Source organism: Leopardus geoffroyi, chromosome D3, assembly GCF_018350155.1.
Source record: "Leopardus geoffroyi isolate Oge1 chromosome D3, O.geoffroyi_Oge1_pat1.0, whole genome shotgun sequence".
In the NCBI taxonomy this organism is placed as follows: domain Eukaryota; kingdom Metazoa; phylum Chordata; class Mammalia; order Carnivora; family Felidae; genus Leopardus; species Leopardus geoffroyi.
The window spans coordinates 10861115-10885830 of record NC_059339.1 but is presented as its reverse complement, the minus strand read 5'-3'; the positions used below and the strand labels follow the sequence as shown (position 1 = coordinate 10885830).

The window sequence follows — 24716 nt, the reverse complement described above, 5'->3', positions numbered from 1 at the left end:
AGAGGCAGTGGCACTCGGAAGGGTTTAGGGAATGGGAAACAAAAGCCAACCACCCTTGCCACACCACCCCTTGACCGAAGAGCCCCTGCCACAGTGGGGGGAGGACGGAAACCCACAGGCTAATGGGCATCTCCTGGCCGCCAGGGGCTGTACGGGGGGCAGGGATGGAACCCATGTCTAGCAGATGCAGAGGGGTGGCTCCTGGGGCCCAGCCCCAACAGTGGGCTCTCGGCAGAACCCCAACCCTGTGTGACCCAGGACCCCATCGGGGAACACAAGAGCGACGCATCCCGTCCAGGGCCGGGTAAGACCACGGTGGTCTCAGAGGCTAGTGGGAAGATCCCCCCCACCCCCCCAGGAGCTGACCGAGGTCCTTACCATGATGATGTACCAGTTGTTGACAACTGTGAGCTCGAACAAGGTCACTGCCAAAGGGAAGGGAGGAGGAGGAGTGTTTTGATCAGGCTCGCTTTTTCAAAGTCCGTTTCAGGTGGCCTGTCTCCGCCTCTCCTGGGTGCCGTGCACCTAACTGATGGCATCCCACCTGCCAGCTTGGGCTGTGAGTTCCAGAAGTGAGCGCCACCCCCCACCCCCCGACTCCCACCCCACAGGAAGCGCGGCAAACTCGGCCTGTCCCCAAAAGGGCGTGCCTCCTGCCTCAGCTGCCTGTGACCAACCAGGGCTGGGGGTGGATGGTGGGGAAAGAGCTGGCAGACCTTGCTCGGCAGAGATCTGGGATGCCCCGAGGGGCTCCCCTTCCTCTTGACCTCTGCCCTGCTCCTGCCCCGGCCTCTCCACGGAACCCAGGAGCAGAGCTGTGTGGGCCTGAGCCTGGGTCAGTGCAGGCACCGTGGCAGGTTGGTGTGGCTGCGCCCCACCCTGCGGTGTGGGGTTGTGACAGGGGGTGGGCTCCCCAGCGTCGGGCTGTACCCCTTCCGGCAAAGCGCGGGGCTCTTCTGCTCCCAGGAGCGAGACCTGGCGGTGAGTGAGGGCTCGCGTCTGGCCTGGACTGCACCCCTGGGACCGGGCAAACCACAGGCTCCACTGAGGCTCGAGGGGACTCGGGAGAGTGTGGCAAACGGCTGGGGGAGGGGAGGCCTCAGACAGCTCTGCTCCGCCGTGTCTGGGGCCTGCGGTGACAGAGGCGGTGTGCCCCGGGGACTGTCCTGCTTGGGGCCCCTACACTCACCGAAGCTGTTCAGGATGTTGTCAAAGTTATTGAGATAATAGTAGCCTTCGTCCACAACAGTCCTATTGCCCACGGTGTGATTGAGCCAGCGGTAGGCGTCGGCCACTGTGCTAGTACTGGTCAGGGAAGCAGAGGGAAAGTCACAGGGAAATGGGCCACCTCGACAGAGGACAAAAGTCCAAGGTCCGGGCAGGGAGCATCTGTCCCGGCCCAGCCCCCCGCATCCTCGCCCATGTTCCTGGCTCAAGGGAAGCCCTTGGCTCCTCTCACCTGTTGGGTGCTGGTGGGAACCCCTAGGCCTGCCCCCTGCTTTTCTGTGTCCACTTGGCATTTCTCTGCCACCAGCAGCCTTCTCCCTCCCAGCTACCGGAGGGAGAAGCTGGGAAGGGCTCTCCCCAGGCAGGGATCTGCTCTAGAGCCTGTGTGCGGGGTAGTGCACACAGAGCGGGAGCTCCTCGCCTGGCTGGAGTGCTCCGAAAGGTCGTCCCTGTCTGAGAGCTTATTCTCTGCCTTCCTTCCGGTCCTTTATGGCGGATCTGTTAACATTCTTGCCAGAAATTCTACACGTCTGGTCCCGGGGCCCCCAGGGAACTTATTCAGCAGGCAGTGCCTTGGTGACGGGGGCAGCATAAAGTTTGGGGCCCCGGGGCGCCTGGGTGGCTCAGTCGGTTGAGCGCCCGACTCTGGCTCAGGTCACCATCTCACAGTTCGTGGGTTAAGCCCCGCATCGGGCTCTGCACTGACAGTTCGGAGCCTGGAGCCTGCTTCGGATTCTGTGTCTCCCTGTCTCTCTGCCCCTCCTCTGCTCATGCTCTGTCTCTCTCTGTCTCCAAACTAAATAAAAACATTAAAAAAAAAAAAAAAGTTTGGGCCCCCTGCTATTGGCCTCTGGTTCTGGGCTCAGCCTGACGCTCGGAAGGGCTACCAGCGTCTTAGGAAGGAGTTTGTGCTTGAGGCCTCCCGGGCCAGATTTTAAAGAGAACACTGCGAATCCAGAGTTAATGCTTTCAATGTGGTGGCTTGCAGAAAGGGAGAGGTCGTGGAGGCTGTGCGCTCCACCCCTGTCCCCAGAGGCCTTCCTGCGGGTGTCCACTTGTCTCATGCCAACAGGCCGCCGGAGATGACGTGTCTGCCCAGGCCCCCCCGCCCCCAGACAAGTGGGAGGAAGCCACGGGACTCGAGCCCCAAGCCCCAGGCCGCTCCTGGTTCTGCGGCAGCCTGAACACCGCCTCAGCCCCAAGGGCGAGGTGACAGAGGTCTGCTTGGGGACAGGGATACCTGCTCAGATGTCACTGCTTCAGAGACAGCCCTCTCTGATCCCAGGTCCCTCACTTAGCTACTGCGCTGAACTGAGCCAGTGAAAACAAGGCCAAGGGATTCCCAGGCCTCGAAAGGGTGTCGTGGCTGGGAGAGGTGTGCCCGAGGCCCCTGAGCTGGGGGCAACCTGCTCGGTGGGGCTGGCTCGGGCCCCCCCCCCCCCCCCCCCCGCAGAGACACAGGCTCCCTGGGGGGCGGGCAGGCAGGGCCGGGCCCCGCCGAGTACTCACTTGCAGCAGTTGGGATAGAGGATCCCGCAGAAGAATTCCATGCCCACGATGGCGAAGGAGTAGTAGAAGATGAGCAGGGTGAGGCCCAGGCTGGGGAGGAGGGTCAGAAGGGACAGGGCGACTTAGGGCCAGGCAGGAGAGCCCAGCGCCTCCGGTGGCCCCGGCGTCCTCAGACCCACTGAGCTGACTGACAGACAGGCATGCCCCTAGCCAGGTTTACCAGCTGGAAAGTGCCTGCAGGGAAGGGGCCTCGTGATTCAGGTCTGGGGTCAAAAACGGCTCGGATCAGGACTCTAGGAACAGATGCCCCTTCACCAGAGATTCACCCCTTACCTGTGAAGGTAGACTCACAGGTGACCCCTTACCTGTGAACGTAGACACAGGCGGTAAGTGAGTTGACAGCTCCCTGCCCTCCCTGCTAGGTATTTCAGACAGGTCAGAGGAGAGAAGTGGCGCCAGGGAGACACGTGGTGGCCAACATCTCAGCTCCTTGGAGACCCGTCAGACTCTCCGCATCAGTCCTTTCCAGGCCTCCCCCCGCCCCGCCCGGCCCCCCCCCCCCCCCCCCCCCCCCCCCCCGCCCCGGACGGCCGCCCAGCCGCCCCCTCGGGGGCACAAGCCTCACGGCGCCTGGCCCTGGAGCCCAGAGGCGGGGCAGTACCTGGCCATGCGCGGCAGCAGCTCAAACATGGTGTCCAGCACGTTGCGGTATCTCTTCTTCAGCTTGAACAACCTGAGGGACGAGAGCAGGTGGCGCTCAGGGGCCGGCACGGCCGCAGCCCCGCTCCTCGACCGGGGGGCCTCTCTGCCCCAGGCCCGGTGGCCCTCGGGGCCCCGGGAAGGGGCAGCGGTGGGGCCGGGACACCAAGGCTGGATGGCCCTCCCCGGAGGGACCCGGAACCCGCCGTGTCCCCCCAGTCTCTCGCTAACGGCGATTTGCCCCGGTTTTCTTTTGGAGCCAGGAGGCTCTGTGAGGGGCAAGGCCTGGCTCGGGACGGGGTGGCAAACCTCGGAAAGAAGGGACCGGAAGCCACGCCCACAGAGGAGCCTGGCGAGGGACGGGTCATCGGTAAAGGAAGGACGCCCTGCGTGGGGAGGACACGGACGTTCGCCTGACCCCGGCCACCACCCCCGGGGCATGGCCACAGGGTCTTCTAGAGACGCTGCCCTGGCTGCCCCCACACCTCCACCTCTCCTCCCAGGAAGGCCATGTATGGGGTCGGGCCCCTCGCACCATCAGAGGCCATGGCCTTCTGGTTTATGACTCTGAGCATGTCTGTTTCCGTGGCTACAGCAGATTTCACCGCAGGCCGGGTTCACCCAAGCCGCGGGCCACATTTCTCCTCCACAGTCAGAGACTACTGGTCCCGGTGACGGGAGGAGACAGGCGGGCCGCCCATCCCCACAGGAAGGCGACAGGGGCTGGGTGCCGTCACAGGAGGGTGAGTCTCTGACACCAGGCTTGCGAACCTTCTGGCTCCTTCCGGCCACTTTCCAGATCAGTCCCAAGGCCTTCCCACCCTCCCCCTGCCCGCCTCTCCCCAGCCCCAGCCCTGTCACCTCAGCAGCTGGAGGGGACGCAGGACCACTATGAAATAAAAGGGCTCCATGTTGAAGGCCAGAGCCAGCAGTCCCAGGAAGGCAAACACGGTCACAGAGAAGTCGAACCTGGGAGGGAGAGGAAGGAGCCACGGGCCATTGGGCCTGTCCCGCCCGGAGCCTGCCTCCCTCCCACGGCTCCCCGCTCCCCAGCCCCATTCTCAACGCTCCCTTCCAAGGAGCCCACCCGCCAACCTCAGCAAGAGCAGAGGGTACCCAGCGGTGGCCCGCAGCCGCACAGCTCAGGAAGCAGCTTCCTGCCACCTGGGGGTGTCTGAGGCCGGCCTGGCCAGCCCTCCAGGCATAGCACATACAGCAGGGATCAGAAATGCCCAGAACCACCCCCTCTCCCCACCAAGGTCCTGCACCGGTCTAACGCCATACGTCGGGTTCTATGGGTGACCACTGACCCCGGTGAGGTTATGGAGGAAAAGGGCGGGATTCCCACCTAGAGCCCAGCCAGCCCTGCCCCAGACAGGGCCTCTGTCCTCTGCACACGTGTGTTAAGGCCCTGAAAACAGCATGGTGCACAGGCTACCACTGTTCCTCCTCGACTCCTCTGTTTGTCAAGACTGAGACCTTGTGAGGATAGCCTGATATCACGGGCGAGTCAACTTAAGTGGGCGGGAGGTGGCCTCTGAGGTCTCCCTGGGGACAGGGACAAGGGCCACTCGGGTCTCGTCACCACCCCCAACCGGCTGCTGCTTCTTCTCTGTCGGTATCGTGGTTTCCATGGGGGAGGCAGGAGCTTCGTCGTCAGGGGTGGGTGCAGGGGCCGAATGACTCAGGAAGAGCCAGCCTAAGGCCCCCTAAGATGCCACGTCCCGGAGGAACGGGCCAAGGGACCTGAGTAAGACAAGAGCCTGACCCTGGCGTGTCCCGGAGCCACAGACGGAGCTGTACTGGGGGGGACAAAGGCCTCGTCCTGTCCCCGCCCCCTCCTCCTGTCACCGCAGAAAGGTGTGCTGCGGGTGTGTGGGGAGAGGGCCTCTCTTGGTCGCGGACGTGGGGAAGACACACACTTTGCACTCACAGGTTCCACCCGGAGGACAGGTACTCAACGGGGCCCAGGCCAGCAACCTTCAGGAACAGCTCCACCCCGTAGACTGGGAACAGAAGGAGGCAGTTAGCAGCGGCCCCGACCACAGCCTCTCCCACACCTGGCTTGGCTCCGTCCCCCGCTCTGAGGCCCTTCGGAGGTCTCCAGCCTCTGCGACAGGCCATGTCACACCCACACCGCCCCTCCCCCCGGGAGAGGCCCGGCCCAGAGGCTGGTCAACTGGGGCCACCTCCAGACAACCCCCAGAATGGGGCAGGTGAATGGGGCAGGGCGGTGCAGTGCGCTCAGGGACGTTCAGGCGTAATAGGAGGAGGGGGAATGTCAGGCAGGGGGGGGGCGCCAGGTGGACAAAACAACCTTGGCAGAGGCCCCGGGTAAGAAGGGGCCCCGGGCACGGGGGGGCCGGGGAGTGGGTCGCTGTTCGGGGGGGCCGCAGGCCGGGGCGAGGGCGGAAGCTGAGCGGGCCCCGGGTGGCCAGGCAGTGTGAGTCACGCCCAGGATGGGGACGGGATCCGGAGGGCGGCGGAGAAGCGCAAAAGAGCTTTGGACGGGGGTGGGACGGGATCAGACTCAACTCCTGCTCCATTCTCCCCAGGCTTCCCTGTTTTCAAGGAGAGCCGCGAGGTCCCAAAGCAAATGAGGGTCCTCCCGGCCCGGCCGTTCGGCAAAGCCACCGCCAGAAACCTACTCGTCAGGAAGACGACGTAACTCCAGGGCACGTGCTTGGAGAAGAAGTTCCCGCCTGTAAGACAGGAGGCGGGAGCTCAAGCTCAAAGGCACCAGGTGCGCCCACCCGAGGGCCGGTCGCCCAGCCAGGGCTCACCTTTCAGCGTGAAGGTCTCCACGAGGATCCACACCCCGTTGACGGCCACCACCAAGTCTGCAAACAGACAGGCTCGTGACAGACAGAGGAAGCACAGGCGGGTGTGCGAATCTCTAGCTCACAGACGCAGCCCCCCCACCCCGGCCACCACGTTCCCCGGCAGCCCCGGGCGACGCCCCACACGCCCGTGTGACAGGGGCTTCTCTCCGCTTCGTGCTTTTACCACGTGAGCTACACCAGCCAGGGGTTTTGCGCAGGAAATAGCTATGGATTCCTAAGAACACCCTCGAGGTCACTGCTGTTGCCAAGTCCGTGTAAGAGGTGTTTGAGTATTAAAATGTTTGCTCTTCCCTGGATTTTAAGAATGGCTCCGTGAGGGGCACCTGGGGGGGTCCAGTCGATTAAGCGTCCGACTTCGGCTCAGGTCAGGATCTCACGGTTCGTGGGTTCGAGCCCCCCAGGGGGCTCTGTGCTGACCGCGCGGAGCCTGGAGCCTGCTTCGGATTCTGGGTCTCCCTCTCTCTCTGCCCCTCCCCCACTCATTCTCTGTCTCTCCCTCTCAAAAACAGACATTAAAAAAATTTTAAATAAAAGAAAGGATGGGGCGCCTGGGTGGCTCAGTTGGTTAAGCGTCCGACTTCGGCTCAGGTCAGGATCTCACGGTTCGTGGGTTCGAGCCCCGCGTCGGGCTCTGTGCTGACAGTTTGGAGCCTGGAGCCTGCTTCGGATTCTGTGTCTCCCTCTCTCTCTCTGACCCTTCCCCATTCATGCTCTGTCTCTCTCTGTCTCAAAAATAAACACTAAAAAAATTTTTTTTAATTAAAAAAAAATAAAAAAGAAAAGAAAGGCTACAGGAACCAGTTAGCAAACTTACGCGTTCATTTGATCTTTCACATAGCAATCCCACTTCAAGGGATCCACTCTAGCGAGACACTAGCGAAACCCAAAACAATGTTACCGCAAGCCATTTGCGGGAGAGCTATCTGTGAGGGCAAAAGTCTAGAAATGACCTAAATGACCAACAGGGAACTGGTGGGATCAACTATGACGTGTTCGCGAAATGGTGAAGTAGCAACTCTAAAAAGAAAGGAGGAACGTCTCTATATATTACAATGGGAAGCAGTCTCCCGAATATATTTTTAAAAAAGCCGAAAAGGTGGGGAAGAAAGTGTAGCAAGTATGTGACTGTTTATTTAAGACACGGGGAGAGGCACGTATATGCATCTACTTAGAGTTTTTAAAAACTGGAAGAATAAATCAAAATAAAAGTTACCCATTTGAGGGGGGGTGTTGGCAGGACATAAATGAGACGTCCTTAAACATACTTTGTTTCATAGGTCCGACTTGGAACCACATAGATATTTCACATAAGTATAAAAGAAAAGTTTTTTTTTTTTTTAATTTTTTTTTTTTCAACGTTTATTTATTTCTGGGACAGAGAGAGACAGAGCATGAACGGGGGAGGGGCAGAGAGAGAGGGAGACACAGAATCGGAAACAGGCTCCAGGCTCTGAGCCATCAGCCCAGAGCCCGACGCGGGGCTCGAACTCACGGACCTCGAGATCGTGACCTGGCTGAAGTCGGACGCTCAACCGACTGCGCCACCCAGGCGCCCCAAGAAAAGTATTTTTTAAAAAGGCAATCCTTGAAAATGAAAAATAAAACGAAATAAAGAAACCTAAATATGTCTCCAGTTGGTGACATACCCACATGGGCGGGGGCGGGGAACTACTGTGACCTTGACGCACAATAATCTGAATGTCTATCCCTGGAGTGCCGTACTAGGGTCTGTGTTGTTGGGACAGTGTTGATATCATTTTCTGGAGATGGTTATGAGTCTACCGTGAGGTACAGCAAATGAGTAATTGTGCGAATGGTGCTGGGAAGCAAGATTTTAAGACTGGAAATCTGGATTTGAAAGAATGAGGAAGTTAAGTAAAAACACGGTAGTCCTGAATTGGAATCAGAAATGTCAGGGGGAGCCTGGGTGGCTCAGTCGGTTGAGTGTCCAACTCCAGCCCAGGTCATGATCTCACGGCTGGTGGGTTCGAGCCCCGCATCGGGCTCTGTGCTGACAGCTCAGAGCCTGGAGCCTGCTTCAGATTCTGTGTCTCTCTCTCTCTGCCCCTCCCCCGCTCATGCTCGGTCTGTCTCTCTCAAAAATAAACATTAAAAAAAAAAAATTAAAACATATTCAAGACACTCCCGGGTGGCTCAGTGGGTTAAACATTTGACTCTCGGTTTTGGCTCAGGTCATGATCTCAAGGTTCGTGGGTTCTAGCCCTGCGTCCAGCTTTGGGTGGACAGTGCAGAGCCTGCTTGGGATTCTCTCTCTCTGCGCCCCTCCCCCACTTGCCCTCGCTCTCTCTCAAAAATAAACTTAAAAAAAAAAAAGGATTCAAGAAAAAGAGGGGGGTGCTGGTTGAGCATCGAGTTGAAGGAAAACATTAAATAAACAATAAAGCACGCATGACGGGGATATGGCGAAATCGTGACCATGGTTTTGAGCAACCGCCCCATGGGAAACACTGACTCTGTAGAAATCTGGAATTCTGGGGGCGCCTGGGTGGCTTGGTCGGTTGAGCGTCCGACCTCAGCTCAGGTCATGATCTCACGGTCCGTGAGTTTGAGCCCCGCGTCGGGCTCTGTGCTGACGGCTCCGAGCCTGGAGCCTGCTTCCGATTCTGTGTCTCCCTCTCTCTCTGCCCCTCCCTCACTCGTGCTCTGTCTCTCTCTTTCAAAAAAATAAACATTAAAAAAAAAATTTAATATGGAGAACAAACTGAGGGTTACTGGAGGGGTTGTGGGAGGGGGGATGGGCTAAATGGGTCAGGGGCATTAAGGAATCTACTCCTGAAATCATTGTTACACTATATGCTAACTAATTTGGATGTAAATTTTAAAAAATAAAAAATAAAAAAATTAATATTAAAAAGTTAAAAAGTTAAAAAGAAAGAAAGAAAGAAAGAAAGAAAGAAAGAAAGAAAGAAAGAAAGAAAGAAAGAAAGAAATGTCAGGAGAAACTCCAGAACTCTGGATACGGTTTATCTTCAAAGACAAAATCCCACCTCTGTCCATGGAAAGGCCTAGAAATAATAACCAACTCCAAGCAGCGAGCACTTCTAGCATTTCAAACTGTGGTCTCTAAACACCTTTTCCCGCTAAATGGAACCAGAGCTCCTTAGAAAGTCTCAGTTCAAGCAAACCTCCCAACTAGTACTGCCTGAGAGAACTTCCTGTGACAACAGAAATTTCCTTCTCTGTGCTAATTGGTAGTCATTAGCTGTATGTGGTGCTGAGCACTTGAAATGTGGCTACCGTGGCTGGGGAACTGAATTTTTCATTTTAGTTGCTTAAATATAAATAGCCACACATGGCTAGTTGCCACCACATTGGACAACACAAATCTAGATATAGTTACAGGAACCAAGCAATGGGGGGAATACACAAAAAGAAGACCAAAGGCCAAACAATCCTGTCTCTTCAACTAAATGTCGCAAGAGGGAAAAAGGGGATGGAAGAGAAACCTACAGACTGAGACAGACTTAAGTGGCAGAGCCACTGACCACATCCTGTGGTTCTGAAATCTGTGTCCGAAATCTCCAGGTCTGGGGAGGAGTCGAAGAGCCACAGTGAGGGTACGGACGGACAGAAAGACTGGCCGTGGGGGACCGCTGTTGAAGCCAGGTGACCGTGGATGCTCACGGTGACCGTCGTCTCCCCACTTTTATACATGCTTGGAATTTGCTATAATAAAAAGTCAACAACATGGCTGCAGGGCTAATCTCTTGCCTCTCCACCTTCTGGAACAGTAAAAGACTCAAGCAGGAAGGGGCCCGGAGCTGTGGTATTTCACACTTACACATGAAATACTGGAAGGCCTTGGACTTCACAAGGATATTAATTCCTATTTGAAGAGAATAAGTGTTAATAGCGAAATCTTCACGTCCAAGTACACATTCCCCTACCGCACACTTCACACACGTGAGCAACCAGGGTGTTTAGGCCCAGGGGTGAGGAAGGAACGGTGTGCTGTCAGAGTGACCCCACGCTAGTGCTCAGGCAAGACCACACCGACAACAGCTGCTCTGGGGAGAGCCTGGGCAACCCGGAGCCAGGACGGAGCCTTCACTGCTGCTGGCCTTGACCCCAGACCATTTATTCATCCACTTGAGTGGCTATCATCCCACGGGATGGAAAGAAAACCCTCTACAGGATATGGGATAACAGCTGTGCCCCAAGCCCTAGCTGTGGGAGAAGTCACAAAATAGAACATACCCTCTTTACTCTCATTCATAATGGCCCATAACCAGGCCTCAGCCTTTCTGCACGAGAAATGCCCCGTGAGCTAACTGGATCTTTGAAAGTGGCACTCAACTAAGGGGCAACAATATGGGCGCTTTGATGTTAAAATTTTGAATTTTATGCTATGCAAGCATGATGTAAGGGATCACATACACCAGCTACGTATCCTGTGAGGAGAATGGTCAGAATACATTATTTGGTAAAAAGGCAGGGTTGGGAACCGAGTCTATAATGTAATCCTACTACCTTTTAAAAAGTACACAGAGGGGCGCCTGGGTGGCTCAGGCGGTTACATGTCCAACTTCGGCTCAGGTCATGATCTCACAGGTTCATGAGTTCGAGCCCCGCACTGGGCTCTGTGCTGACAGTGCAGAGCCTGCTTGGGATTCTCTCTCCCTTTCTCTCTGCCCCTGTCCCCACGGGCGCTCCCTCGATCTCAAAATAACTAAATAAAAACATCTTTTTTAAAAAGTGCACAGAAAAATAACCAAACACAGAAGGAAACACATCAGAAAATGAACAGTGGTTACCTCTAGGTGGAAATTTTTCATTTTGTCTGACTTTGTAAATGTTCTTCAGTGACTATTCCACAAAGGTCTTTTGGTCTGGTTTTTAAGTTACTGATTTCCTTCCTAGTCCAACACTTACTTGCCTGCTGGGGTAGCCACACTGTCTCTTGTACACACACACACACACACACACATTCAGACGCGTACGCACACACATACAGCTTATGAATATGCTCTTAAGATGCTCGTCTGTGGTCTCTGGAAACCTCCATCTGTCCCCAGCTGCCGAGATGTCACATTCAGGCCAACCCTACCTTTGAAGATGAGGAACGCTGTCCTGGGAAGCTCATCAAACCAATGTTCCCTGTTTCTCTTTGCCTGGCCAGGAGACAGGGCCATGGAGAGAGGGTGTTAGGACCGGCAACCAGAACCCAGCCCTGGGGGACCAGGACGCCACTTTCCTTCCCTGCTTCCCCAGCTAACTGGGGGAAGAACGAAAACACTCGGGATCTAAATGACAACAAAGACAGCCAGTTTACTGAGCATTTAAATGGAATCATCATGTGCCTTCCTTTTATATGATGCTGGAAATAACTGCAGGGATCATCGTTATCCCATTTTCCAGGTGGGACAAGGCTTGAAAAGGTTCCAACACTTGCCGGATGTCACACAGTAACTACTGCGGTCTACCTGAGATTCAGTGCTCTTAATCGGGAGGCTACAGGGCAAGTGTAAGGGCACACAGATGGCCACCTGTAGCCCTGCAGTTGGGGGGTGGGGAGGCAGGCCGAGAGCCGAGCTGCTCCAGCGGGAAGGAGTCGGGCCGCCAGTGCGCCCAGCCACCACCTCCCCCCCCCCCCCAAGCGATCAGCCCCGCTCCCTCTCTGGTCTTCTGTCTCGTACGAACACTCACCTTCCACTTCAAGGCAGCAACCTCGTAGATATCATAAAAGTCCTTCAGGCTGTTGTAAGCCATGTGGAAAAGTAAAAAAAAAAAAAAAAAAATTCAGAACCCGCTGCTACTGAGTTTCAGGACTCCCTCGTCCACCCGTGGTCACCTTTAAAGGGGCAGGGACACCTGCGACCTTCAGCACCTCAGTGCCCCAGGGACCCTTACCTGCAGGCAGCTGATTTCCTTCCTCTGGGTGCCATGCCCACTGAATCCGCTTGGTCTATACTGACTACTGATGGCTTTAGTCACTAGGATTCTTAGATAGCCAGGGACAGAGCCTCCTCTGGCGGAGGACTGAATGGAACAGCTGGGACTGCGTTCAGCCCAAACAGAGCTCAGCCGCTCGCGTTTCTACAGCTGGCCCGCTTCCTTCCCCGGAAACAAGGGTTCGGATCATCAGCATTCTGGAAGACCAGGACTGCCCACACACATCTCAGGGCCAGTTCTGGAGGTTCTGCCAGGAACCGTGGTCAGAGGGCGCATGTGTGTGTGTGTGTGTGTGTGTGTGTGTGTGTGTGTGTGTGTGCGTGCTCGCCTGGCTCTGTGGCTCCGCTCACATGGGATTACCCCACCTCACTCAGGACTCGAGAGTGAGTGGCAGAGCCGGACCATTTCACGAGACGATACACTCGTTTTTTGTCACACCAGCTGGAACTGGGTTTGGGTTGGACTGCCGTTACTTGTGAAAAGAAACCGGATGAACGATGCCATCTACGTGTGTAAGAATCTCTGTGGAGAAAACTAGTCTCTAAGAAGCTTCTTTGCCCACCCACCTCCTGGGGCCCTTGCCCGCCCCAGCTCCCTCGTGTGAACACCTTGTCCAGACACCCCGCCCCACCTGGCGTCCACTCTTACCTGAGCAGAGATGTGTTGCTCTGATTCAGGGCCTTGAAAGTCAGATAGCGCTCCCTGGCACTCATCCGGGGCCTGTAGAAGCGCATCAGGCCTTCAAATTGCCTGTAGGAGACGCCGGCGGGCCTCTGCAGGGAGAGGACAGAGGGCCATGCGAACACGGGGAAACACAGAGCCCAGACTGCCCTTCCCTTGGGGGCAGCCACTCCGGACGCCCAGGACAACGAGGGACCCCAGGGCATCTGGCTCTTTCGTGTTTTCCCAGGGGCAGAACTCTTGGTTTCTAAAGCTGCCGGCCCGGCCGTGCTTAGGCGCTACTCTGGGCCAGTGAGAGAGAACAGGGACTGGTCCCCTCCCCGGCCCCACCCCCACTCCTCCGTACCCGTTGGCTGACGAGCAGGCGGTAGGCATGCTGGATGGCGGTTCGCTTATGCAGCAGCAGAGACTTGAACTTGCGTTTCTCAATGTCATTGAAGGTGTCGAACACCACGGCCAGAAGCTGTGAGGGAAGGACACAGGACCTGGCTCCCCTGCGTGGCGGGGCCTGAAGGAGTTGGGGAGTTCGTCCTCTGCCTCCAGAGGGTGCTCTCCCAGCCACCCCAGAAGGGGGGCTTGAGAGGACCCTCCCACCTGCCCCTCGGGGATACGGGAAGTTAGTCTCCAGGCGTCTGCAGAGGAAGCCACCCGCGGCCACTTGTAAGTCTCCTCTCTTGGGATGCGTGAAGACGTCATTGTATTTCCCCTGGTCGCCTCTCTCCACCTAAGCCCACGCCTGGCTGGGCAGTGTTCTAAGGGAAAACGGCTAGCGAAGCGCCCTGGATTCTATACCCAGCCTGATGGCCGGGGAGCCGCTGTCCGCCCCAACCTCGGAGCAAGAAGGAGCATCGCGGCACAGGACGGTCCTCCCTCGCCCCCTTGCTCCCTCCCAGTCCCGGTGAGTCACAGCTTCGTGCACAGCCCCAGAAATCTGGGCAGTGAGGTGGCCTGCCCTCCAGGGCACAACAGTGCCGGGCTGCCCAATTCCAGGGCTGGAATGTTTACGACACAGTCTGTGTCGGGAGGGCGGGATCAGATCTGAAAGAAAGCTTTTTTGGAAACGCTTTCTTTTTCTCTTGAAAATATCTTGAGGGACACTCCCTGGTCTTTTCCATCCTTTCAAATTGGTCCCCCATTTTTTCCTCCTTTAGATCGAGGGAGGGGCAGCAAACTTTTCCTGGAGAGGGACATATAGCAAATGTTCTAGGCTCTGAAGGCCAGATGGTGTCTGTTGAAAGTACTCAACCCTGTAGCCGTGGCATGAAATCAGCCGCAGATGATGCGCAAACAAATGGACATGGCTGTGCGCCAATAAAACTTTATTTATAGAAATCGGTGGTGGGCTGGCTTTGGCCAGCAGGCTGCAGTTTGCTGACCTGTGCCCTAGATTCTCACAGCTCGAAATATATTACAAATTAAAACAAGTCAGTTACACAGAATATCTTTTTATGATTCTAAACCGACAACAGGATATAAGAACTATACCACATATAAAGATAGATAGGATTTCAAGTTTTTTAGGAGACTTCCTAAGTCTGCCCCAGGGGAGGTGCTCTCCATTTCTACCCTAGGCCAGCGGAGGAATGCTCTTCAGAAGTATACAAATAAATACAAGCTTTGATAAAAGCCTCTGCCGACAGTCTGGCATTGACGTGTGGTCTCGACACGGACCTAATGGCCTCATCCTAGGGGCCATCTGCTGATGGGAAGAGGCTTTCTGGTGGCCAGCTGGGCCTCCGCAAACACCTCCAAAGTTCCCAGGGTGCGCGGGGACTTGACGTTCTCCTTAGCAGAATGCGTCCTGGATTGCTTTGCTAATGGTTCCCGATCAATGGGGTGGAAACAGACACGTGGGTGCAGTAAGGGGGAGCGGTTAAGGGCAGATCTCTGGGGTCGGACCAGCTCACCTGGCCACCCCGAGCTGTGCAGCTGTGAGCAAGCTGCTTCGTCAGTCTGGCCCTCAGTTTCCTCAGTTACAAGCTGAGGATCATAACAGAACCTCCAGAATTTTTGTGGACAATCATTTAATCCTCACATACGGAGCACTCTGCCCGGTGCCTGGCAAAGGCTTCGTTGGTGCCAGCTTTTAGAGTTGTTGTGACACACATTTGCTGGAGAACGAACGGCCCCAGGGCACCCCGACCTAAGGGCTAGCCCCAGGGCTAAGAGCCGCGGCAGTATCATCCCAGGGTTACCCACCGGTAACCAGCTGAACTCAAGTCCCGCCAGGGCGTCTGCCACCACACCACACTTGACCACAGCCTGGGACCCCATCCCGGACGGAGGCCGACAGCGGGCCGGACTTCTCCATTCCCGCGGTGCCCGGCGCTGTGCCGGCTGGGACGGCTGCTCCGGTGGCGCGACGCACGCTCACTCACCAGGTTCATGATGAAGTACAGCTCGATGGAGAGGTAGACGATGAAGAAGACACAGGACCAGGGGTTCCGGGAGTAGGAGGGCATCATCACGTCTGGGAAACTGGATTTGCAGAGCATCACCGCAGGGCCCCGAGGCTGCCTTCTCCCTTTCTCCATCCTCACGGAGGACATCTCTCCTTTCTGCCTTGCCAGCCCCACCCCCACCTGCCCCTCCTCTCGTCCACGTCCACGAGCTTTGAGCTCATTGGGCCACCCCCATCCCTCACAGTGTCCCGAGCACCTGTCTGCCCTCAGGTGTGGGATATTCTTGCTGAAAAGAGAAGACCCTGGGGCACCAGCAGAGGGCCCGAGCCAACGCAGAGCCAGACTCACTTGGCTGTGGTCAGAAGGACAAAGAGACTGACGATGCTGTTCTCCAGGGTGCTGAAGTACTGGAGGGAAAGAAGGCAGGCTGTGATGGGCCACCTGGCGTGCCCGCCCTTCCCTTCCCCTCCCCTCGCCATCCACTCTCCCTCCTCCCAAGGAGTCCTAATGGATGATAGGGGGGGTGAGTGAATGCGGAGTCCAGCCGCCTCCAGCCTTCTCGAACTCTGCGCTTCTGGCAGAAGCAGACAACCGGTGGGACTGTTTTCCTAGAGAATCACATGTCTGCGCCATCCGTTTGGCGCCCCTCCACCGTCCCTTCACCAAATCTGTTCCAGATCTGATCCTGGAAGCCTGCCTCTCAAGGCAAGGAAAGGGGATTCCCTTTCAGTGCTTAAGGAAGGGACCAGCTCAAGTGTCGTCCCTCAAGGAGCCGTAAGCCGTGCTGAGAAACCTTCCTCATGTGGCCGGGGCGTCAGGCCGGCCCCCTTGTCTGCGGGGATAGGCCCCGAATAGAAGAAGAAACAGATAAACATGGTGACTACTTACGGGGTCCGAAGGATTAGAGGAGAACAAGTAGAAACCTACACGGGGGCAGAAAACACACAGATAAAAAGGGTTAGAGCAGAGGTCCCAAACCCGACATCAAAGGACTGCACAAATAAATGTAAACGAGTGCTGGGGGCAGAGGGAAAGCATCAGGGAGTGGTGGGGACAGCAGCACTCTGGAGAACATGTGCTCTGTCCAAAGGAGCAGGTGTGATATGTGGCCCAAGAATCAAGTCTGCTGTTTAAAGAGGCTGGATGGGGGCGGCTGGGTGGCTCAGTCGGTTGAGCGTCTGACTTTGGCTCAGGTCACGATCTCACGGCTTGTGAGTTTGAGCCCCGCTTCGGGCTCTGGGCTGACAGCTCGGAGCCTGGAGCCTGCTCTGGATTCTGTGCCTCCCTCTCTCTGCCCCTCCCCTGCTTGCACTCTGTCTCTCTCTCCCTCAAAATAAATAAACATTAAAAAAAATTTTTTTTAATAAATAAATAACCTTAAAAAAAAAAAGACTGGACGTCCAGCATGTTGAGTAGTTAACAACACTCTGTTGTATATTTGAAAGTTGCTCAGGGAGGTCTTGAAAGTTCTCATCGGAAGAGAAAAAAAAATTTGCAACTGTGTGTGGTGACAGGTGGTAACTAGATTTACTGTGGTGGTCCTTTCACAATAGACACAAATATTAAATCGTTCTGTTGTGCGCCTACAACAAATACGATGTTGTATGTCACTTATACCTCCGTTTTTTAAATTAAAAAACCCATTTTTTTCAAGGCTAGAAATCTGTATTTTCATGTAATAAATCTAATTTTCAAATGTCGGCTCAACATTTTCAGACCAAATGAAACTCATCCACAGGCTGGACAATTCCAAGTGACAATTCCAAAGAGATTCCCTTGATATAGCCCAGGGTCCTGGGGTGCGAACACCCTCGGTTTCCTCCCTCCTGGAATGGGCTATTGCCCTGAGTCCTTGAAATCCCGAGTGGGAAAAGGGAAAAGTTCTGCCCTCAAGGTAATTTAGCCCCCTTGGAGCACAAAGGAAGTTCTACAGAGAGTGGGGTGGTCGGGTGGAGGGTCGGAGGCAAAGAGGGAGCCAGTGGCCGATGTGTGAGCGTTCACTACAGTGTGACGTGTAATGGTGAAAACGCCCAACAACGGAAGAAACCGCCAAAGAGAAACTTGCAGGAGGGGCCCCGCACACATCATGTAACCATTTCTATAAAATGTTTATTTGTTTAAATTTTTTTTTAATGTTCATTCATTTTGAGAGACGGCGGGTGGGGGGGGTGGGGGGGAAGAGGGGGAGTGGGGGAGGGGCAGAGAGAGAGGGAGACACAGAATCGGAAGTGGGCTCCAGGCCCCGAGCGGTCGGCCCAGAGCCCGACGCAGGGCTCGAACTCACGGACCGCGAGATCACGACCTGCGCCGAAGTCAGCCGCCCAACCGGCTGAGCCATCCAGGCGCCCCATAACATGTTTTGATATGCACAGCAATACCACTTACTTGCTGTTTCAGGAAATATAAAGTATAGCTAGAAAGCTAAGCGTGGCAGTGGTAGGCTTAGGTCGGGGGGGTACCTCTGAGGGGAAGGGACCAGGGGTCATGAAAAGATACAGAGGGGCTTTGCATTTTACTCCTAAGACTTCATTTCCTAAGCCGAAGGTCGTGCGTGTTGCACACGTGTAAAAGCTTCCTGAACTTCTCCAACTGTCAGAGTGAGTTCGTCTTCAACCACGAATTTGCTCCGGGGGCTGGGGGGCGGGGGCCGTCAGGGCCTCGGGGCGCGGGGAACTCACCAAGGATGGCGAAGATAAGCATGAAGAGGAGCAGCAGCAGGAGAATGTCCATGAAGGGCGGCAGAGATTGGAAGATCTGTCGCAGGTTGCTGGGGAGACAGCAGGGCCGGAGGGGTGAGACGGGGAGGGGGCGTGGGGCTCAAGTGGGGGGCTGTCTGGGACTCCACGGGCGAGGCGGGGGCCGGGGCTCCCGACTCACACCACACTAAGGCCCGCGGCACCCTGGTTTGTGACGTCACGCTCGGCGTCTTCCCAGGGGACTTCCGCCCGGGGGCGACGGGGAAAAACCGGGCCAGGTACGCCACACACGGCCCCTTCCTCCAGCTTGCGGAGCCCAAGCAGGCAAGGTCCCTGGTGAGTAGTGGGGGAACAGCAGAAGGCCAAGCGCATGGCCTTGGGCACCGAGCTTCCAGGAGCAGGACACGCAAAGACATTTCAGGGCCACCTAGTCCTGGGACACTCGTTTCCAGCTTTGGAAACAAGCACGGGCCCGAAGAATGAACTGCCCAGCCTGCTCTCTCTCAGCATCTCAGCCAAGAGACTTTCCAGATGGAGTCTGCAGCACTAAGCTCAACTCCAGGCTAGTGGGCAAGTTTGAGTCCAGCCCCCGGGCTCGGGGAGGGGGTCAGCCTGCTGAGTCACTCAGACTTTGTGCAGTTGCCTGCTTTGAGAGGTCACTGCCGCTGTGTTTGGGCAAATAATGTGTCCGAGAGAGGAGCCAGCCCCAGGAGGCTGCAAATAAGACGGGAAAGAGCCCCGGACCCGGAGCCAGGAAACCGAAACCCGAGTGGAGGACCGCCTTCTGCCCTGTGAGGGTCCACTTCGAAGGAAGTGAGCAGGCGTGTGTTCTCCCAGGGTGCAGAACTGATCCCATCGCTACTTGACTCGCTGGGTCCTGCTCCACAGGCCCAGAGGTCCGGGCCAGGCCAGGCCAGGATAGCGACCGTCTCATCCCCCGGGCCTTACCGCCGGACGCCGCCGCAGTACCGACAGTCCACGAGGAAAATGCAGCGCAGAGCCCGGGTCACACGCACGTGGGATGTCTGCCGTACCAGCACCACGATGGCCTCGATGAACTGCACCACCAGCACGGAGGTCTGGGGGTGGACGGGCACAGAGTTCCATCAGCTCCTTCCCCAGCCCCCACCTGCACACCACGAACAGAGGGCTGGCAAGATCCTGCCCACTCTGGCCTCGAGAGGCCCTTCCCTTCTCTCCAGCTCTCTCTCAGCTCCCCCCCCCCCCAGCCCCCCGACATCGAGCAGCCCCTGGACACAAGCCCTCTGGCTGCTGGCACAGATGTATGGCCCCGGGGGGAATGAAGCCCTGCTCCCAGCAGCTCATCGGCCACTCTGCCTGGCCACATCTGCCCACCCTCTGCCTTCAGCCCTCCCCATTCCCACCGGGAAGGCCCCTGACGTCTGCAGGGCATCCTGATGTGCCATTCCTTGGGCACGTTCTCCTGGACAAGCATGCTTTTTACATGGCAAAGCGCACTCTGCCTCATGCCTACTCGCTGCCCGGAAGAGAGGTGTATGTTACTGGTTACTGATCCGCGTGGGCTTGGAGGCCAGACAGACCTGGGTCTGAACCCCAAGCCTTTGGGATTTAGATCCCATTCTCGTCTGGCCAGCAGGGTATAAACTAGGAAGAGTAACACATCTCCCGCAAAGGCTGGTGTGCCAATGCCGGGCACACGCTAGGTGCCAAATCACAGTGGCTCCCGTTAGCATCACCCCGACATCCGGGGCGAGGCTCTGCAAGGCTTGGCAAGGACAGGGCCCCAGGGCTGCAGTGCCAAGTGCAGGGCTCGGCCCACGGGGGATTTGGAATTGAACTGAAGATACAGGCCGGAAGCGGACGTGGGAGAAAACGCCGTTCGGACACGGACACATCACCTTGACCATGGTCCGTCTGTGTCGGATGAAGGTGTGGAGGCCCAGCCACCGCAACTTCATGCAGAGCTCAAAGACAACCACCATCAGGGCGAACAGCTCCAGGGTCGCGTGGACCTGCAACCAGAGGGCAGGAGGAGGTGTAGCCCCACCAGCCCCCTGGCCTCCCGGCGGCGGTCACACCCGGCTACCTTTTCCCCTGAGGTTGGAGACGGTGAGCGGGACCGCAGCCAGATGCACTGCTCCCCTGGAACCAAGGTGTGGCCCACAGCCCTCCATGAGCCAATCAGATGGCGCCCCCCCCCCCCCCGGAAGGAACCAGTAAGCCCAATCACAGAGAGCATTCACTCCAGCAGGGATCCCATGCAAGACTGGCAATCCAATGCTGCTCCCGAGGCCTCTATGATGCCCCCCGCACACACCCAGGCCTCTCTGTTCTAAATCCACCTGGGGCATCTGCTCTACCAGGATGTTCCCTTCCGGGCTGGCCAAGCGGACACTCACGTAAATGCCGAGCCGGAGCGCAGGGACGGCGGGGGCCTCACACAGGGACAGCAGCAGCAGGAGCAGGGCCGTGGACAGCTCCATCAGGTAGAAGAGGTGATTGTGTGCGAAGAGGTAGGCCGCCAGCGCTTTGGCGTTCTTGGGGTGGGTGAAGAACTTGTCATTATTCTCGCCTTCCTGAAGGAACGAGAGCAGTGTGGGCAAACGGGCCTCGAGGAGACACGGCACCAAAGAGGTGCCAGGGGCTGGGGGAGAAGGAGGGCCCTTGGTGAACAAGCGAAGTGTCGAGCCCGGGATGGAAGCCGATGGGAGACCAAAAGTATTATCTTCACCAAACTGCACCCCGGTCAGGTCCCTCAAGAGACTGGCTTCTTCCTCAGGACCGCCTGGAAGAATCAAAGAATAAAGAGTCCCCGAGAGAACGAGAACAGAGGCGGCACGTGTGAGCCCCTTAGGGGCCAAATTCCGGCTCTCAGAAGCGCCCGTGGGTTGTAAACGGCCGGGGTGTGGGGGGGGGGGGGGCGGGGCAAGCAAATACAGCTGAGTCCTGGCTTCCCTGCTCCTCCCTGGACGATGCGGAGAATGTTTCTTCCCCTTCTTCGACTACCAGTGGGCTATAGCACGCGTCCTTACTCACAGGGCTCCTGTAGGGCACTTAGGATGTCTGGCATACAATAGGCTCCCTGTTGATATTACCTGTTATTATGATTATAAATGATACTAACATTGAGAAAAAAAGGAGCCTGAGGCTACCTATATATATATATATACATATAGTAAGTATAGTGCTGAGTTGAGAGCACCTGCCTCTTTGACTTCTTGACTCATCTCATTTCCTAACTCCTCCACAACGACAGGCCTTGCCCTCATTCCTGAGCTCCGACAGTAATGGGACAGGGGCTGACCTTGACCAAGGTGCCCACCCGGCCAGGCACCAGGCTCAGCCCCTTACCTGAGCCCTGGACACTCCTTTACTCCTGACCACATCCCTCTCTGGCAGGGGCTTTCATTGTCCCATTTGACAGATGAGAAAATCGCGGCACAGAAGCTTCAGTGGCCCCTGAGCTCACGGAGCCGCACAATCACCAGATTGTGATGAGCCTCCTGCTGATGGCAGGGCCCTGGGGACGGTCCACTTGTGACAAGCAGATGACACCCTAGGGTCAGTGCTGACCCTCCCTGTTAGGGTCAGCCTTCTGGTGGCTGCGGGGAGGAGTCTTCGCTGCCCCCCTGTAATTGGTGGGCACAGCGATAAGGGTCACCCCACCCCATCAGCTCTCCCCCATCAGCACCCCATCCAGCAGCCAAAGCCGGTAATGTTCCACACACGTCGTCTTTAGTGCTTCTGAACTAGGGGCAACGCTGTCCCTCCCTCCGCTTCCTCCACCCCATCCCGGCCTGGAGACATTTGTTCATCACACCTGGGGGTGCTGCTGGCAACCAGCACGCAAATTCCAAGGATGCCACTAAACATCCTAAGATGCACAGGAGAGGCCCCCGTGCCGAAGAGTTACCCAGCCCCAAACGTCAGGAGTGCTGAGTTGAGGGCACCTGCCTCTTTCACTTCCAGCATGAACACTCAGCAGACTCTTCCCACGGGCTTCACTTCCTGGAGGGGAAAGTCGTGGAGCAGGAAGGGACACCCAGGCCCCCTGACCCAGAGCCCTTCTGGAAGCTCTCCAGCTGTCTTGGAATGAGGTCAGGCCTTCAACTATTCCAACTATTCGGCTCCTCTGGGACGAGACCACCCTCTCCGTCCTCACAACCCTTATTCCGGGGAGGTGAAACACACCACAGTGATTCCTGCGGAAGAGGCAGCCAGGCTGGAGGAAGAGCGGCTCTGGGCCCGGAGGGGCACGCTGTGCGTGGAAAGCGTGGGAAGCACTCTGGCCTGGTGGGCTTCCGTGCCACCCCGAGGCCGTTTCAGCTCACCAAGCCTGTGTCAGGACAGCAGGAAAGGCCAGGGATGCGGTCCAGTGCTCACCCAGCACGATGTCTGGCACACACAGGAGGTGTTTAATGGATGTTTGGGAGGATGATCCACGCCTGTAAGAGATCACCTCTCCAGACCCCAGCCCGTCCTGGGACTTCCCAGTAGCTGGGAGGTGGGGAGCTCTGACCTCGGCTGTGGTTTGCAGGGTGGCTTTGAACGAGTCACTTCCCTGAAGCCAGAGACATCACTAGCTTCATTACCAAAAAATAAAGGCAAACCACAGACTCAACAGGGGCAGGCCAGACAAAGGGAACAAACATCCCAGCAGGCAGACAGAGGGCAAACCGGCAAGCCTCACTCGTAGCCCTGTGATCTGTGCAGGGCTGTGGTTTTTACCACCACCGCCATGGCCGGGGTGGGGGGGGGGGGGGGCGGACACACAGGGTGGCCCGGGAAGCTTCTGGTTCGAATTACTAAAAAATGCAATTCTTGGGTAACATCTTCCAATAAGTAGCCAAGTCTGGCTAGAGGGAACCACCAACAAGGGGGGGTTGGGGGGGGATGCTCAGGCTTTACCTCCAGGACTTGGAATTGCCAGGAGAGCAGATGAGGTCTCCACCAACAAGGATGGAGGAAAATACTACTCACATCACTGGATTCTGATCCAAACCCCAAGGAGAACACTGGCCTTATTTCCTCACTGCGAGGTGCCAGGACCACAGAGCACCCGGCTCCCGAGGGTGAGTTAACAGGTAAAATTTGGGAAGAGAGGAAACCACAGGCCCCAGGTATCTTCAAAGGAGCAAGGGGCCAACTATCCGAGCGTACCCACAGCCTGGTTCAGGGGCCATGCCGCAGCTCGGTGGCAAAGCAGGAAAAAAAAGACCATCTGACACCAGCTAAACCCACCCCACGTGAAACAGCCATGAACTACCGTTCAGAGGCGTCTGAGTTCTGCTTGGATTTTTATTAAAAAAAAAAAAAAAAAAAAAATGATACGTTGTTGGTAAACATAATTCAAATAATACACGGGATTACAAGGCAGTCAAAATTCCGTCAGCCAAAGATAATCACCTTTACGAGTTGGATGAACAACTTTCCAGATGGGAATGGGGATCTACGCACATGTGCGTGTGCACACAGGTGTATGTTGCTAGATACGTATATAAACCCGTGTGTGTGTGTGTGTGTGTGTGTGTGTGTGTGTCTGGATGCATAAACGTTATGTAAAAATTATCATACTATACTTGCAGTTCTGTGGCCTCTTTTTCCACAACGGGAGCCCATTGTCAAGTGGATACACGTGGCCGGGTAAAGAAATAAAGCAACAATGTATAGAAGAGAAGCACTGTTTGCTGTGAGCTGGACACGGTTTACATCCACGCTCTGAAACTTATTAGCTGGGTGGCCTTGGGCTCCGTTAGCCCCTCTGAGTGTTGTTTGCTTGTCAGTGAACGGGAGACGATCAGACCACCTTGGAGGGTTGTTAGACTGACCAGCAGGTGCCCACTTAAAGGCAGATATTTTCACTACTGATGTTCTCACCTGCTTAAGGAGTGAAGGAATTACCAGATTTCTCAAGTCCCCCAAGCCATCCTAACTCTGTGTTTTGATACATCCTGTGCTTAGATAGCGTCTATTCAACCTTAGGGTGACAGTGCACAGAGTGACCCTGCGGCACCCTTCCAGATCACCGACAGGCATGCCCAAGCTTGCCAAAATGTCCCGGAAGCATTTCTATTGTTTTCACCTGAACCAAAATGTATCTGGTGAGGAACACAACTTATGTGATGCTGCATAAAACAAGAGAAGCATAAAGGGAGCTGAGCAACTATGAAATGACTATCCGAATTTAATGAAATCTTTAAAACGCACACACACACACACACACACACGCACACGCACACGCACACACACATGCATACTTGCAATGTGAGAGCTGCTTCAAAGAAAAAAGATTAGGGAAAATTATTATTCAAATGAATTTAAGAAAAATTCCACTTCCCCATCTACACTCTTACTCAGTGCACACAGGAAACTGACATTTTACGGTGACAAGAATGGCAAGATTATAGTGACTAATGCTACAGACGGTGAGACAGGCAGTTAAGAGGCAGTCTCCCCTTTGGAGAATATTTGATAACCGTACATCAAGGGCCCTAAAAATGTTGCTTCCTTCCATCTGGTAAATTCCACTTCTTAGAGGCTTTCCTAATAAAATAACCCTGGATCTTAAAGAGAGAAAGAGAGAGAGAAATAGCTCGATGCATGGATTGTCCTCGGATTATAATTTATAATAGGGAAATGCACAATATATAATAAGGGAAGTGTAAAAGATGGGAAAATATCCAGCCTTTTCAGGACAGTTGACATAAATTAGGATCCATTTATCAGATATAAAGTCATTAAAATTTGTTTCTAGGAATTTTAAT

The 24716-nt window shown here is 55.8% G+C and overlaps 1 protein-coding gene across 4 annotated transcripts in view; it reads right to left on the bottom strand.

The window, feature by feature from the left end:
- Positions 1 to 24716, bottom strand: part of TPCN1 (two pore segment channel 1) — a 63978-nt gene that overhangs the window by 6216 nt on the left and 33046 nt on the right. For 3 of the 4 annotated variants that reach the window (XM_045458802.1, XM_045458803.1, XM_045458801.1), the window contains 20 exons: positions 20352 to 20528; positions 19851 to 19964; positions 18919 to 19049; positions 17953 to 18041; positions 16163 to 16197; positions 15623 to 15681; positions 15251 to 15350; positions 13219 to 13335; positions 12840 to 12964; positions 11946 to 11994; positions 11347 to 11410; positions 10081 to 10125; positions 6219 to 6275; positions 6084 to 6137; positions 5369 to 5441; positions 4297 to 4404; positions 3398 to 3469; positions 2737 to 2826; positions 1190 to 1305; positions 379 to 425 (listed from right to left, as the gene is read on the bottom strand). In XM_045458802.1, the coding sequence (XP_045314758.1) occupies positions 379 to 425; positions 1190 to 1305; positions 2737 to 2826; positions 3398 to 3469; positions 4297 to 4404; positions 5369 to 5441; positions 6084 to 6137; positions 6219 to 6275; positions 10081 to 10125; positions 11347 to 11410; positions 11946 to 11994; positions 12840 to 12964; positions 13219 to 13335; positions 15251 to 15350; positions 15623 to 15681; positions 16163 to 16197; positions 17953 to 18041; positions 18919 to 19049; positions 19851 to 19964; positions 20352 to 20528 (1722 nt within the window). Of the gene's footprint in view, positions 1 to 378; positions 426 to 1189; positions 1306 to 2736; positions 2827 to 3069; positions 3102 to 3397; positions 3470 to 4296; positions 4405 to 5368; positions 5442 to 6083; positions 6138 to 6218; positions 6276 to 10080; positions 10126 to 11346; positions 11411 to 11945; positions 11995 to 12839; positions 12965 to 13218; positions 13336 to 15250; positions 15351 to 15622; positions 15682 to 16162; positions 16198 to 17952; positions 18042 to 18918; positions 19050 to 19850; positions 19965 to 20351; positions 20529 to 24716 lie in introns of those variants that run through there. The other variant, XM_045458804.1, reaches the window with a different exon arrangement.